The 14,456-nt window shown below is 35.2% G+C and overlaps 1 protein-coding gene across 5 annotated transcripts; it reads left to right on the top strand.

Moving 5' to 3' along the window:
• Positions 1–3,967: 3,967 nt before the first annotated feature.
• On the top strand, positions 3,968–13,538 carry LOC107458810 (phosphatidylinositol N-acetylglucosaminyltransferase subunit A). Of its 5 annotated transcripts, XR_008001429.1 has the most exons (11): positions 7,168–8,017; positions 8,114–8,686; positions 9,023–9,177; positions 9,378–9,468; positions 9,632–9,748; positions 9,835–9,938; positions 10,330–10,420; positions 10,511–10,763; positions 11,355–11,515; positions 11,816–11,926; positions 12,322–13,529. XR_008001429.1 is itself a non-coding variant. In XM_052251993.1 (9 exons), exons 2-9 carry the CDS (start codon positions 7,901–7,903, stop codon positions 10,589–10,591), a joined length of 1,329 nt encoding a protein of 442 aa, XP_052107953.1. In that variant the 5' UTR covers positions 3,968–4,351; positions 7,837–7,900; the 3' UTR covers positions 10,592–10,998. The 5 variants fall into 5 exon arrangements, 2 of the variants coding, with proteins under 2 accessions (XP_052107953.1, XP_052107954.1); XR_008001427.1 differs by having other exon boundaries at positions 11,816–13,538; XM_052251993.1 differs by lacking the exons at positions 11,355–11,515; positions 11,816–11,926; positions 12,322–13,529 and adding an exon at positions 3,968–4,351 and having other exon boundaries at positions 7,837–8,017; positions 10,511–10,998.
• The last annotated feature ends 918 nt before the right edge of the window (positions 13,539–14,456 follow it).

Here is a 14,456-nt window from a genome sequence, read left to right as displayed (position 1 = left end):
CAACATCAACACAACTCATCATAAGTAAATCCAAGAGCATACATACCACAACATCAACCATTCAAGCTCATAAATTCTAATTTAAACTCAATGTTATATTTATCCAACATCATCACAAGCTAACCATTTAATACATTTAACCTTTTCAACTTAACCTGTGGCTTTCTAACCTACGTTTTCACAACACCTTAAATGTTAAACGTGCGAAACTTAAACCATACCTTGTCCAATCACTTAGATTTACCCAAGGCAGCCTCACAACACAAAACACAGCCCCTCCAAGCTCAATTAGAACAACCACAAACCAAGCCTTGATCACCAATAAGTCTTCAAATGCTCCCAATTCAATTCCAATGCATATATACCCACTTAATTTACACCTAATGCATATACATGTCCCAATTTCAGTTTTCCCATAATAAATACAAGATTGAGCTAAGGTTATGGTATCCTTACCATACCCATATACTCAATAGCTTGAGCCCATAAATTCCGGAAGCTAACTTGAACCTAGAACACAAAAATTGGACAAGATTTCACTGTAGGGTTTCAAATCCAAGAATAAAAAGGAAAAAGAGATTCTGGAGCAGAAAGGGAGCTTACTGGTGAAATTGATCCGATAGAAATATAGAGCTCGACGCGCTGGACGCGTGGCCACAAATGGTGCAGCGATCGGAGCTCAAACGAGGAAGTTATGGTAGTTGGAATGAATGGTGAGGGTTTGGGAATCTCCTCTCCCCCCTTGCTGTTTTCAGCGTGATTCTCAGCTGAATGGGAAAGGAGTTGGATCTGTTTCCTATCTGCCACTCGGCGTGCACTTCTTCTTCTTTTTCTTCTTCTTCTTCCTCTGTGTTAAAATTTGAAAAAAGAAAAAATTGATGATTGGAAATGATGGGTTCAGGTACCAATTTGGTTACTACGGTCATTGGGTTTGGGATGAGTGCCACTTTTATTGGGTTTATGTGCACAAGAATCAATTGTGGGAGGTTGAGAGGGAGTGTTGAATCTCGCATGATGTATGAGATTGAGGGCTTGTTTGGGTGAGCTTTTAAGAAAAGATCTTTTTTCGAGTTATCTTTTTTTAAAAGATCTTATAGAGAAGTAAAAGTAATTTTATGTTTGGATATCTCATGTAAAAATGTCTTTTTATCTATCAATTATGTTTGGGTATAACAATATAAAAGTATTTTTTTGTTTATTTATTACATGAAAAACATCTTTTTTTTAAGGAAAAAAGATCTTTTAAAAAAAGATGTAAATTACAGCTTCTCAAAAAAGATCTTTTTTTATTTTACTAGTGCTTTTACTTTTACTACTAGAAATTTGCCAAACACGTTAAAAAATTAAAAAAGATCTTTTTTCATTAAAAAAAGATCTTTTTTTAACAAAATAATGGCGCCCAAACATGCACTGAATCCAGGATTGACATAGAAAAGGTAAATCTCTTCAAATTCCCCTCCTTTTCTGATACAAACTATATTTCATGAATTCATACAAATGTAAAATATTACATAATCATAATGATTACTTGAATGGTGGAAATTGAATTTTATATATACTTATTACTACTATTTCTATTTCATTTTATCCATTCCTTTTTTTTTGTATATTCTTAAGATAAGGTATTTTAAAAGTAACAAAAAAAAGTATTTTTGGTATAATTTGTATATAAATACGCAAAAAAATGATAATGACAAAATAAAAGGAATTATAGGAATATCTTTAATGTCTTAGAATCATTGATTAGGATTATAGGAATATCTTTCATTGAATATTTATAGTTTTATCGAATTTTCAATTAGGTCTCTATATTTTTTTTCTTTTTAATTGGGTCTCTAAGGGTATACAAGTAATTTCACAATTCACTAATATTTTTTGACATTTAACGTTAACGGGGACTAAATTGAAAAAAAATAATGTATAAGGACCTAATTGAGAAGAAAAAAAGTATCAGAACTTAATTGAAAATTTGGTAAAACTATAGAGACCTACAAAATAATTAAACCGAAACAAAACTTACTTCCCAAGTCGTCACCTACGTGAAAGAAAGCAGAAACAGATCACAAATAACAAATTAAACAATATAGGCAAACTCTTCAATATCATAAAAGAATGCTATGCTAACAAAGAACCATCATATATATCAGTTTAAACTGGTGATTATTATAATGGATATAGGTATAATATGGGATTAGAATTGTAAATCAATTAATATAATATCCCTAGCTTAACTGCATTCAGTTTTAGGGCATCTAGTTGGTTAAGAATTGCTATTATTACAAAACTTGTTATCTACCTTTCCATACTTGTGATCAAGAATTATATTCATCTCAATCTTGATCAAGAATCATCTTTATCTTTATCTCAGCCTTGCTTACTTCAAGTCACATGCTATTACAATTATGATTATAATTTAATAAATATAAAAGACTCCTATAACAATAACTTCGGTTACTTTCGCATTGAAGTTCAATGTATAGTTATTTTAAATTTTCTTACACAAAATACTATTATTAGGAGTTTTTTTGTGGGAAAAGTATTTTTTGGATTATGAAGGATTATGAAAAGTATTTTTTGGTTATGAAGGATTTTTTGTGGGAAAAGTATTTAAACAATAACTCATGTTGTTGATGGCTATGCCGGAAATGACATAGGAGTTGTTATGTATTTATTATTTTGGCTTAGTATTATTTTGCTCCACTTGTGTGTTGAGCTCTTCTTTCAAAAAAAATGAAGGATTAGGTAATAAAGACAATTAATGAAAAATATGGGGTCGGTTCACAAATAATAAAAATTTTACAAATAAATTTCTATTAATATGTGGGTCAAATTTTAATATAGAGTTAAATTAGATTGGAGTAATGGAGCAGTCTGGGTTGGACGACGGCACTACAAAACGGAGCAGAGAGAAATTTAAAGCAAGTGGTACAGATCATAAGGAAGAGGAATGAGAATCTGATGGGAATGAGAATGAGTTTGATATTGATATTTGAGACTGTTGACAATGAGACCCTTTGAAAACTTTATCGATCGGTGACCATCTAAAAGAAGATATTGAACAAAATTAAGCAGCAGGCGTTGAAGAAAATATTGAGAAAAATTAAGCAGCAGACATTCCTTGGCAACTTGAACAACAACAATGCCGCATCCAATAAATTCAATAGGATAAAATTCTTTTATTTTTTGTGCATTTATATATTGAATCCTTGAATGGGTTAAGCTTATTTTACATAGCATCGTAATCATTTTCTTGTCTTATATACTAATTTGTTACTGTGATCAAATAGACAGAAATTAGCTACTAATGAAAAGGTTAAGGTGGCTCCGGCTGAGGTGAAGAAACCAAAAAAAATGGATGCTGGAGATGAGGATGTTGACATCGGAGAAGAAAAAGAGGACACTACAAGGAAGAAGATTGAATTGGAGTTTCTTTCGGGTTGTAGATTGGGCGGGTTATACTCAACCCGGGCCTATTTGGCCATGACCAGAAAGAAAAAAAAAGAACATGCTAACTTGGCCGCAGGTGTCTATTAGCAACTTTGACACATGAAAAATTCCATATTTTTTTATTAAAATAATAATAATAATATAAAAATAATTTTTTTAATTATATTTGGAGAGTTTTCAGTTATAGTGGGAACTCTAAATACTCTGCAATTCTCATTGGTTTTTTGTTTGACTAATTTTTTGGGATTTTTTATTGTAAATCAATTAAAAAAGTTGGTAAAAAAGATTAAAATGGATATATTTAATTAATTAAGGAGTGTTTAAAATCGATTTGAACCGAATTAAACCGACCAATTAAACCGAAAAAATCGAAAACCGAATAAATTAGTAATCGAAAAAATCGAAAAAAAAACATGTTTTGCTATTTTCTCTTCGGTTCGGTTCGATTTTCGGTTCTGACCATGAAAACTCCAATCGAACCGAACCGAACCGGAAAAGCAAAACCCCTAAAAAAACCAACGTTCTTGAGTCTGGAGGCCGGCGGCGAGAGGCCGTTCCTCCCAAGCTCCCACTACCTCGAAGCCTTCCTCCCAACGCCGAAGCCTTTTCACCCACTGCTCCCAGGACCTTTTCGCCCACCAGTGCACCACGAAGCCCCAGCCATAACCAGCACCACCCTCACAGGCTCGCACCCAGCAGTTGCACAGCACCACCCAGCGGACAGAGCACCGTTTCTGGCCACCCACGCAGCAGTAGCACAGCACGACGCCACCACCCACTGACCCAGCAGGCCAGCACAGCACCACGCCAGTGACGCCACCACCCAGCAGCGTTTCCCAGTCCCCCACCCAGCCATCAATTCAAGTCATTTAAAGTCAATATGGAGCCTGAGCCATCGAGTTAGGTATGTAATTTGACTAATTTTTGTTCAATAATCATTGATTCATTGTTGCGGTTTGTTGGTATTGTTTACTTTATTGTTTGTATTGTTGTTTGTTGATTCATTGTTGCTGACTTGCTGTTTGTTGATTCATTGTTTACCAATTGCTGTTTTATTGATTCATTGTTGGTTGCTGTTTGTCAGGTAATGTTGGTCTTGTTGAATTATTTTGTTGTTGGTATTGTTGCTGGTTATTGAAATCAGTATGGCAAAAGATAAATTTGAATAATGAGATAATGGAAGCATGTTTGAAGTATTAGATTACCTCAGTCAGTGTATCTAATGATTTAGTATATGTCATGAGAAATTGGATATTGTTGAATTACTTTTGTTGGATTGCTTTATTGTTGGTATTGTTGCTGGTTGTTGGTATTGTTCTATTTTTAATTTATTTATTGTTGTGTTTCTGCTCTTGATCTTGTTTCTCAATCTTCATTGAAACTCTCCAACGACTCTTGTGGACTCTCTCTCTCCATTCTTCAGTCTCCTTCGTCATTGGTACCCCTAATCATCTCTCTCGGTGTTCTTCCTTGTAATTTATTTTATTTGGTGAAAAGTCTTTGATTTTTATGTGGTTATGAGTTCTAACTTGAAAACCCTTTTGGTATGATGCTCTGTTAGTGATAATTGGCGGTTAAAGTTTGAAGCTTGTGATGCTGATAATTTATTGTGGCTTATGATGTTCATTCATTGATAATTTAGTTGTAAGCTATGGTTCTGTCTTCATGCATAATCCACATAACAGCTTTTAGATTGATCAGGAAATAAGATTAAATAGCATGAGTTTAATTTGTGGATTGCTTCATATTTCATGGTTTGGGATTCCGTGTGTTATAAACTTGCAGTCTCGTAACAACTCTTATCTTTTCAAACTACTGTTTAAAATTTATATAGTTAGTGAAATTGATGTACCATGAATTGTTTATTGTTGAATTAAGCTCACAGTTATACCTATTTAAACTTTTGATTTTAAGGACACGCCTGCACTTACTAGATCTAATATAAAAAAATTTAGCTGTTTTGTTGAAAACACTATAACTTGGCTATCTTTTAATGGAAATTTATTTTTATTTTCAATTATGTTAACTATTGAATTTTTAAACTTCTTTAATTGTCGTAATTGAATTCTTTCTGTCGTTCAATTTCATTGGATCAAGACTTTGTTAGCTATTGTGTATTTGTGTTTGGCAATTTCAATGTTATGACTTTGTGAAATAGTATGGTAGTATTTATTTTGAATTGATTGAAAAAACCGAACCAAACCAAACCGATTTTAATTGGTTTGGTTTGGTTCGGATGGTCTCAATAAAAAAATCGAACCAAACCGAACCGCAGTTTAATTAGATGATCGGATCGGATGACATTTCTCTCAAAAACCGAACCAAACCGCACCACGAACACCCCTTTAGTACTCAAAAAAGGTACATAAAAAATTTTAGATTAAATTATAGATTGAATTGGATTGATTTGAATTTAAAAAATAAAAAATTCGTACGTGTTCAAGTTATATGATGAAAATAAATACAATAATTGTGCCCATCTCCTAAAGATGAAAAACGTGAAGTAGATGGATAAATAAAATACGTGAAGTAGATGGATAAATAAAATAGAGAAAAAATAAGATATAACCATAATAATTATGTGTTAAGAGAGATAACCATAATAACCGAACCACAATATACTGGTTTGCAATTAAAGTAAGTATTAGGTCACATATAGAATTATAGAAAACTTGTATATAGAATTAATCTGAGCCACACATTAAGAATATTTTTACTTGGTCTACCAAGGTCCAGAAGATACCTTTTCCACCAAAGACATTCCCCTATTGTTATAGAGAAAGAAGTTGAACTTTTCTTCCAAAAAAACTTCACTTCTTTCATCAACTAATTTTAAAATTCCAAAATCCTCTTCATCATTTTCTTCTTCTTTTATTATTATTATTATTTTTTTCTGAAATCAAGAAACAAAATCTTAAGCTAAGCAAAGCAACGCAAGAGTCAAGCTCATGTTTTGGTATCACAAAAGAGTAAAGGCTTGAAGAGACCTAATTAATTCTTTATTTGGGAAGCAATTGAAGTGTTTGCATATGGAGTGTATATAGCTTTTATTATGTCTCAAGATCATTGTGTTTTATGCACATGTTTCTCTTTTAGTTGCTGCTAAAGCTCTAAAATTTGCCGCGTTTTAACTAAGAATTAAAAAAAAAGTGTATGCATTTATGTACAATGAAGGCACGTTTCTTTAATCTCCAAAAAATAATTAATCAATTAGGAGAAGCAGCATGTATAACACTTCTAAGTTACAGATTTTATTAAAAGCTGTTTCAGGATTTATGATTATCCAAAGATCTTATTTATAATGGTAAGAGAATATTATTCATCAAATTCTTCTCATTTTCTGATGATAAATAAATTTTAACTGAATATATTCTTTGAGAAGGAAATTCAATAGTTCTTACTTTAACACGCTTAAAATCTCCTCCTGTTGTTACACCCTCTTCACTTTATCCTCTTGCTTTCTCCTTTCAATCTAATTTCAAATTAAGAAGAAAAAGCATGGCAATTTATGAATTTATATAGAAGGGCAATCAAAAAAAAATACCGAACATATAAATCTGAGTTCACTATTGAAACCCATCAATAAAAGCCAACATGTCAAATGAAAAGCCCAACAGTTTCAACAAAAACAAAAAAAAATGAAAAACAAATCAAACAAGAGAAGTGAAAAAAGGAATAAACCAATCAATAAATCAAAATAGAATGCTTACCAGCCTGAGAAGGCAACTGAGTTTGCTGCTTCTGCTGCTGAGCCGCCGCAGCTGAACGCTTCTTGGGTGAAGACGCCGGTGCCGCTGCGGCGATTTTCTGTCATCTAACAAATGGAAAGTGTTTGCTGTCGCCATTTTTGGAAAGCCGGCGCGACATGAAGTGCGACGAAGCAGACCAGAGAGAGAATGGCGAAGCTGGGAGTGCAACGGGGCAGACCAAAGAGAGAGTGAGAGGAAGCAGGTCAGAGAGAGAAAAGGATCCCTGTGGTTTACCTTTTATTTTCCTTCTTTTTTTTTATTCCTAAAATTTGTGAGGCTGACACCTAGATGAAAGTTCCACAGCAAATATACAAGTAGGAGAGGAGATTAAGTTAAACACCTTCATTTTTCACCCTAGATCTCCGCAGCCTCACCTTCTTCCTCTGCCTCCAACTGCTGCTTCTCCTCTCCAACCACTCCAAGGTTCCCTGTGTCTCCGTCGGTGAGATTCGCCAGAGAGATGGATCGTGGGTTTATTCGCTAGGAAGGCCCAAATGAAATAAATTATATCCCCGTTGGATGAAAAACTCTATGATTGGGTTGGGTCTGGGAGACACTTCACTCACAATCTTATTTCTCATTCATCTTCTATTCTCTTCACGTGTGTTTTGTTTCTCTAATTCTCTCAATCAAATTTTAGTCTCAGGCGTCTTCTCCAATAATCCCAACGAACAAGTGTCAAGACTGGCCTCGCAGATTAATCAATGGATAGAAAAAAGCACAGAATCATGATGGTCTCTGATTTTTTCTATCCCAACTTTGGTGGCGTCGAGAACCACATCTATTATCTCTCTCAGTGCTTACTCAAGCTAGGCCACAAGGTCATAATCACATTCTCTGTAATTCAATCAATTTGTTAGTTAATTATTTTCTGCTTATGCTGTTAATTTTTTTTCCGTAATTTGTATCGAATTCAGGTAGTGGTTGTAACTCATGCGTATGGAAACCGATCTGGGGTTAGATACATGACTGGCGGTTTGAAAGTTTACTATGTTCCGTGGAGGCCTTTTGTTATGCAGAACTCATTCCCAACCCTATTTCCTTCACTCCCCATTATTAGAACCATTCTCATTCGAGAAAGAATCACTATTGTCCATGGACATCAAGCATTTTCCACTCTATGTCATGAAGCTCTCATGCATTCTAGAACCATGGGGTACAGGGTTGTATTCACGGATCATTCTCTCTATGGATTTTCGGATGCTGGAAGCATACATATGAACAAGGTCTTGCAGTTCACATTGGCTGATGTGAGTCAGGCCATATGTGTTTCGCATACGAGCAAGGAGAATACAGTGTTACGGTCGGGGCTGCCCCCGGAGAAGGTTTTTGTTATACCTAATGCTGTGGACACTGCAATGTTCAAGCCAGCGGTGGTGCAGCCGAGCCACTCGGAGATTGTTATTGTTGTTATTAGCCGGTTGGTTTATCGCAAGGGAGCAGATTTGCTTGTTGAAGTCATTCCAGACGTATGCCGTCTGCATCCCAATGTGAGTAGATGATTGAAAAAAATAAGGAAAAAAATTGTTGGTTTTTCTTGCATGACGTATTTTGAGTGTAATTCCATGCTAAGGTCGCTTGTGGGAATGGTTTGACCTATCTCTGCGGTACTTCAAATTGCAATGTTTTTCTTCATTTCAATTTCTCTATGGTTCTTGCTCTATTGCTGTGTATAAGTTATATTGCTTTGTGTAAAAGTCTAAATGCTGCTTTTCAAAGCTGTAGTGGGATGTTAAATATGTGAAGTTCCTATAGAACCTCTTTGAAAGGCTACAGCATTCCCAAGGAGTGTGCACATTGCTTTCTGATGATAATTGGAATTGTAGGTTCGTTTCATTGTTGGAGGTGATGGACCTAAGCGTGTGCGGTTGGAGGAGATGAGAGAAAAACATTCTCTTCAAGATCGAGTTGAAATGTTGGGAGCTGTGCCACATGCACAAGTCCGTTCTGTTCTAATATCAGGACATATCTTCTTAAACAGGTTCTGCTTCCTTATATTTTCCTCTTTTTAAGCTTTCCAATTGATGATATTAGAATTTGTACATGTCACCATGTTGTCTAATTTTGGAATTCAAGCATTGTTGGAAGCTCAAGTTATTTGCATTTTTTAGAGCTTCAACATTCAGGTCATTTACAATCCATATCTATTGTCAATCATTAATAATGTTTGAATTATTGCAGTTCCTTAACTGAAGCTTTCTGTATAGCCATATTAGAGGCTGCTAGTTGTGGATTGTTAACAGTTAGCACACGTGTTGGAGGAGTTCCCGAAGTAGGTGCAACTTTCCTTCTTTTACCTGTTCAGTATGAGAATAAATGCTCTTTATTTTTTAATTAGTTTAATTTTTCTTACAAAAGTCTGTTTCTTTTCAATTCCACAATTTTGGAATGCTGTCTTGCAGGGATTGATATGGATTCACTTCTTTGCTGTATAGGTTTTACCAGATGACATGATCATTTTGGCAGAACCTGATCCTGGTGATATGGTGCTTGCAATTGAAAGGGCAATATCAATGCTGCCAAAAGTTGATCCACAAGTCATGCACAACCGGGTGATTGTTGTTTGAGGGATACGTCCCTGATTCAATTGGTAAAACTAGTTCTCTTTTAATTTTTTTTTCTTTTTTCCTTTTTGTAGATGAGGGAACTCTATAACTGGCATGATGTTGCCAAAAGGACTGAAATTGTATATGATCGTGCTTTGAAGTGCCCCAATCAAAATCTACTTGAACGGCTCTCACGGTACATTCTTAACATTATATGTTGAATTTGATTGTAATGGTATTGTATACTTTTTAAAGTTGTAAAGGGAAATCTGGTTTTTATTCTTTTAATGTGATTTGTTTACTTGAGCATAAAATTACATGTTCTGCTTTTAACATAATTTAGTTGGGTTGGTAGCTGGCAAAGCAAGGAATCATTAGGTTTTTCATTTAGTATATACACTATTATATTTATTCTTGCTATGCGGACAATTTTTTGGATTACTGAATTAGGAAACAAAACATGAAGCTGATTATTATTTCTGGATTTTTCTCTTCCATTCAAAGATTGATGTCAATCGGATATCAAAGCATACTTAAGGAATGAAGGGACTAGTTCTAGTAGAAACTGATACTCTGTGTTCTGTCAGATACCTTTATTGCGGAGTGTGGGCAGGCAAGCTGTTTTTCCTGGTTATGATAGTTGATTTTTTGTTTTGGCGGCTATTGGAACTATGGCAGGTAAACTAGTGGCCTTAGATATGCTTGCCATTTTTAGCTTATTTATGTTTTTAGCCTATAAGCATACTACTTGCATTTCTACTTTATTAGCCTGCAGAGGACATTGAGGAGATTCCAGATTTAACTCTTCCACACATCTCCAACAAAGAGACATTGCAAGAAACCGAATGAAATGCGTATTGTGATACTGAATTTTCATTACTGTCTAGTATGCAATGCAGAATACAAAGAGGATATTTTATTGTACAGTTGGCTTCATTGCATCGCTGGACTAGGCAGCTTCTGCACCAGAAATCAGAGGCATGAAGCATGTGGATTGCTATTTAGATTGTAGTGAGCCAAGGTAGAAGCTTTGTTAGTGACATAGTGTCAATATGTTAGCATTTACTTTGTTTAGTAATCAAACATGTCAATTTGGTCTTTGGAATTGAAATCACGATTTATTTTTTTTTCTATGAGGTGCTTAGAGTTTAGGTTCTTTCTTCCACGAGATTTTGCGACTTCCAGTTTTTGTTCCTCGGAAATATTCCAACAAGAAAGATCATCTCTTCCATGTAATGAAAATTATGTTTGAGATAGTTCTATTGACTCTATATGTATGCTTATTGATTGGGCTAGTTTAATTGACTGCCTAAATTGCTTTACAAATTTGGCTTGACCTGTTAACCTACACTTAATGGTTTTGTTTTTGGTCATAACGCTGTTAGGGCTGGGCAAAAAGATCCAAGTTTTGGATTTTAAACCCAATTCAAACCAGATCATTTGAAAAAAATCAATATTAAATAAAAAAAGTCAACCAAATTATATCGATTTTGTAATTTAGTTTTTTAATCCAAATCGTTTTAAGAGTTTCAGATCTGGATTCAGAACTAGATCCAAATTTAGATCCAAAAAAATTTCTAATTTGAATTTGACATTGAGTTTGGTTTTGCAGTTCACCATTAACACACAAAGCCTCTTCTTCTTTCTCTTTGGATTGTCGCTGCACCGCGGCTCTGTTCCGCCATCCGCCTTTCCTCTTAGGGTACCAACGCTCTAGAAAAGTGTTGATAGCTTTGTGGCATCGGAAAATGAGACTTGGAGGGAGAGAATGAGGTAGGTAATGATGTTTGGACTTATGTTTATTGAGATTGAAAGCTTCTACCCTAGTTATTAGGATTAGTCTTGAAATTCATAAATTACGTGGGAATTAGGGTCTTTGCTTGTTTTGATTTTGGTACCCCTAATTGCTAGTTGTAATGTGAAGGTTCAAGGTTGGTGAGATGGAATCATGAATAGAGCAGAGAGCTTAAATTTAAAGCTCTTCTTTTCTTTTTAAGTGATACTGTATTGATTTAAACATGCAACAAGAAATTCAGACTTAAAAAGATGTTCAAATTTATATGGTATTTGCAGGGTGTCAAAATTCTCCAAAGCACAGAATCTCCGTGGGGACTGTCCCGAATGGAGAGCCAAAGGCGGGGAATTTTTTCGGTAGGGATGAGGATGGGGACTAAAATCCCTCAGGTAGCGTTTGGTGGAGAGATAGATACTGAAAGACTGAGACTGAGAGACAGAGACTAAGAGACAGAGACTGAAATAAGTTTTAGTATTCTATTTGGTGTCAAGTGAGAGACAAAAATTGAAACAAGAATAAAACTCTAATTTAATTTGCACAAAGGATAAAATTGGAATTAATTAATTAAAATGAGAGTATTTTAGGTATAAAATATTATTAAAGTTTCAGTCTCTGTTTCTAAAAATATCAGTCCCTTGTGTCCCTACATTTTGGAGGTACTGAAATACTGAAATTTTGGGACAGAGACAGAAACTTTAGTACTAGTCTCTGAGCCAACAAACATGATACTATGTCTCAGTCTCTCAGTCTCTGTCCCAGTACTGCAAAACAAACGCTACCTCAGAGACAGGCGCGGAGACTCGAGTGGGGATCTCCGTCTCGTCCCAGATAATTCTCCAAATTCTTAAATTTTACTTAAATACCCTTAATTTGTTTTTAATATAGGAGTTTTTTAGTAATTTCACTTATTGAAAACCCTAACCCTACCTTATTGAATGTCTTCCCTTCTCTCTTACTACTCCACTTAGCACCGTCCCCAAGTCCCAACTCTCCAGAAAAGTTCAAAACTCCCATAGCTGTCACAGCCATAGCACCAAACCGTCCTTGCGAATCGCCACCGACCACTCCTCTTGCTCAATGCTTACCGTTACTGCACCATCACCCTCACAGCTTCACCGCGTTATTCTCTCTCTTCAGTCACGGTGTCCTTCCCCTCTCCACTCTTGTGTCTGAGTGATTGCGTCCATTCTCGTTACTGTCGCCGCATCCATTCTCCCCTCTCCGCCGTCGCATTCCACTCTCCGCCCTCTCTTCGCTGCTCGTCGTCTACTGGAGAGCATCGCCGCTGACGTTGTAGCAGCCACCGGTTGCCCCTCTTCCAATCCTCTTCCTCCTCCCCATTCACTTGACTTCAGGTTTGATTCTCTATCCTTCTATGTATCTGAAGCAATTAGACATATAGGGTTTATAATTATGAAGTTAGGGTTTCATACTCCTCCTTTGTAATCAGTTATGTATTTTCTGAATTTTGAATATTGTGAGGCAGTGTCTGACTTATTTGGTGTCGAGGTGCCATCATCTAAATTCTCGTGAGGAGGTTGGGGTGGTACCTGCAAGAGATTCCAATGCTTAAGTCAACAAGGACTTTAGATAGGTTTGTTTTTTTTTAGATCAAAACGTAAATTATAGTTCAGGAGTGTCATTGTATTTATAGTAGAATGTTAACCACCTTTGTTGGAAAAGTTCTACCTTTATGGGTAGATGATCGTTCCCTTTATCTTGGGTGTTGTTAAGACCTATCTTTTAGAGAAGATAAAGATAGTAAAAAAGATTTGCGGAGGCAGTTTCTTGCTTGAACAAGAAGAGTTGGGCTCTTTTCATGGTGTCCGACCTCCTTAAAGAGGTCGGGTATGGGTTGGAGGCCCCCTCTGTGTGAGTCGGACCTTTTCTCCTTATTGGGCCTGTCTTTTATCCATTGGGTCAGAGTATGAACAATAACAATAATATTGAGGCACCAGGATTGTCCACTAGTATTCAACCATCTTTTCTATTGTCAAATGTTTGTGAAAATTGGTCAATTGTTTGAGATAATTTTGAAATAGAGAATGCTACCAAGAAGAAGTTTAAATGCAAATATTATGGTAGTTTAATACAATATGGAAATGAAATCAGCTCAATGGATAGTCATTTAAGAATATGTTAAATTCTAACCGCTTCGAACAAAAGAACAAAAAGACAATCACACTGAGTATAAATGAATCTGGTGTTTCAAATTTATCTAGTGCACTCTCAAATATGACCAAGAGGATGCTCGAACAGCACTTTTGAAAATGTTTGTTGTGGAAGACATACCATTTCGGTTTGTTGAGAGTATGAAATTCAGATGTGTATATCTTACAAGCAAGATTCAAAATTTTTTCGCAGACTACATTAGCATGTGATATTAGAGCTTATTATGCTGAAAAAAAAGGAAGTTGCAAGATTTTTTCTCTACAAATTGTGATAGAGAATGTCTAACAACCAACACTTAGACTTTAATTCAAAATTTTACTTATATGAACATGACAGTATACTCTGTGGATTTGGATTGGAAATTATATAAAAATATACTTAATTTTTGCTAAGTGACAAGCCATTTAAGAGAGGTTATGAGAGCGACAGTTGATAATGCATCGTCTAATGATGTTGTAATTAAATATCTGAGGTAGCGATTAAGTTCTTAGAATAGCATTATTTTGAACGATGAATTTATTCACATAAGGTGTTGTGCACATATTCTAAACTTAATTGTAAAAGGAAGAAAAGATATTGGTGAACTAGTCTCGAGGATTTGTATTGTAGTAAAATATGTCAAATCTTCTCGTCTACAACCATTAGGTTTCAAAAATATTTTGAACTAGAATAGATTCAGTATGAAGACTTGCCTTGCATGGATGTTGAGACTAGGTAAAACTCTATCTTTAAAATGTTAGAGATAAT

The sequence above is a fragment of the Arachis duranensis genome, chromosome 7 (genome assembly GCF_000817695.3).
Source record: "Arachis duranensis cultivar V14167 chromosome 7, aradu.V14167.gnm2.J7QH, whole genome shotgun sequence".
Lineage (NCBI taxonomy): Eukaryota > Viridiplantae > Streptophyta > Magnoliopsida > Fabales > Fabaceae > Arachis > Arachis duranensis.
Note: the sequence above shows the minus strand (reverse complement) of the source record. Positions and strands in the feature narration are given on the sequence as shown.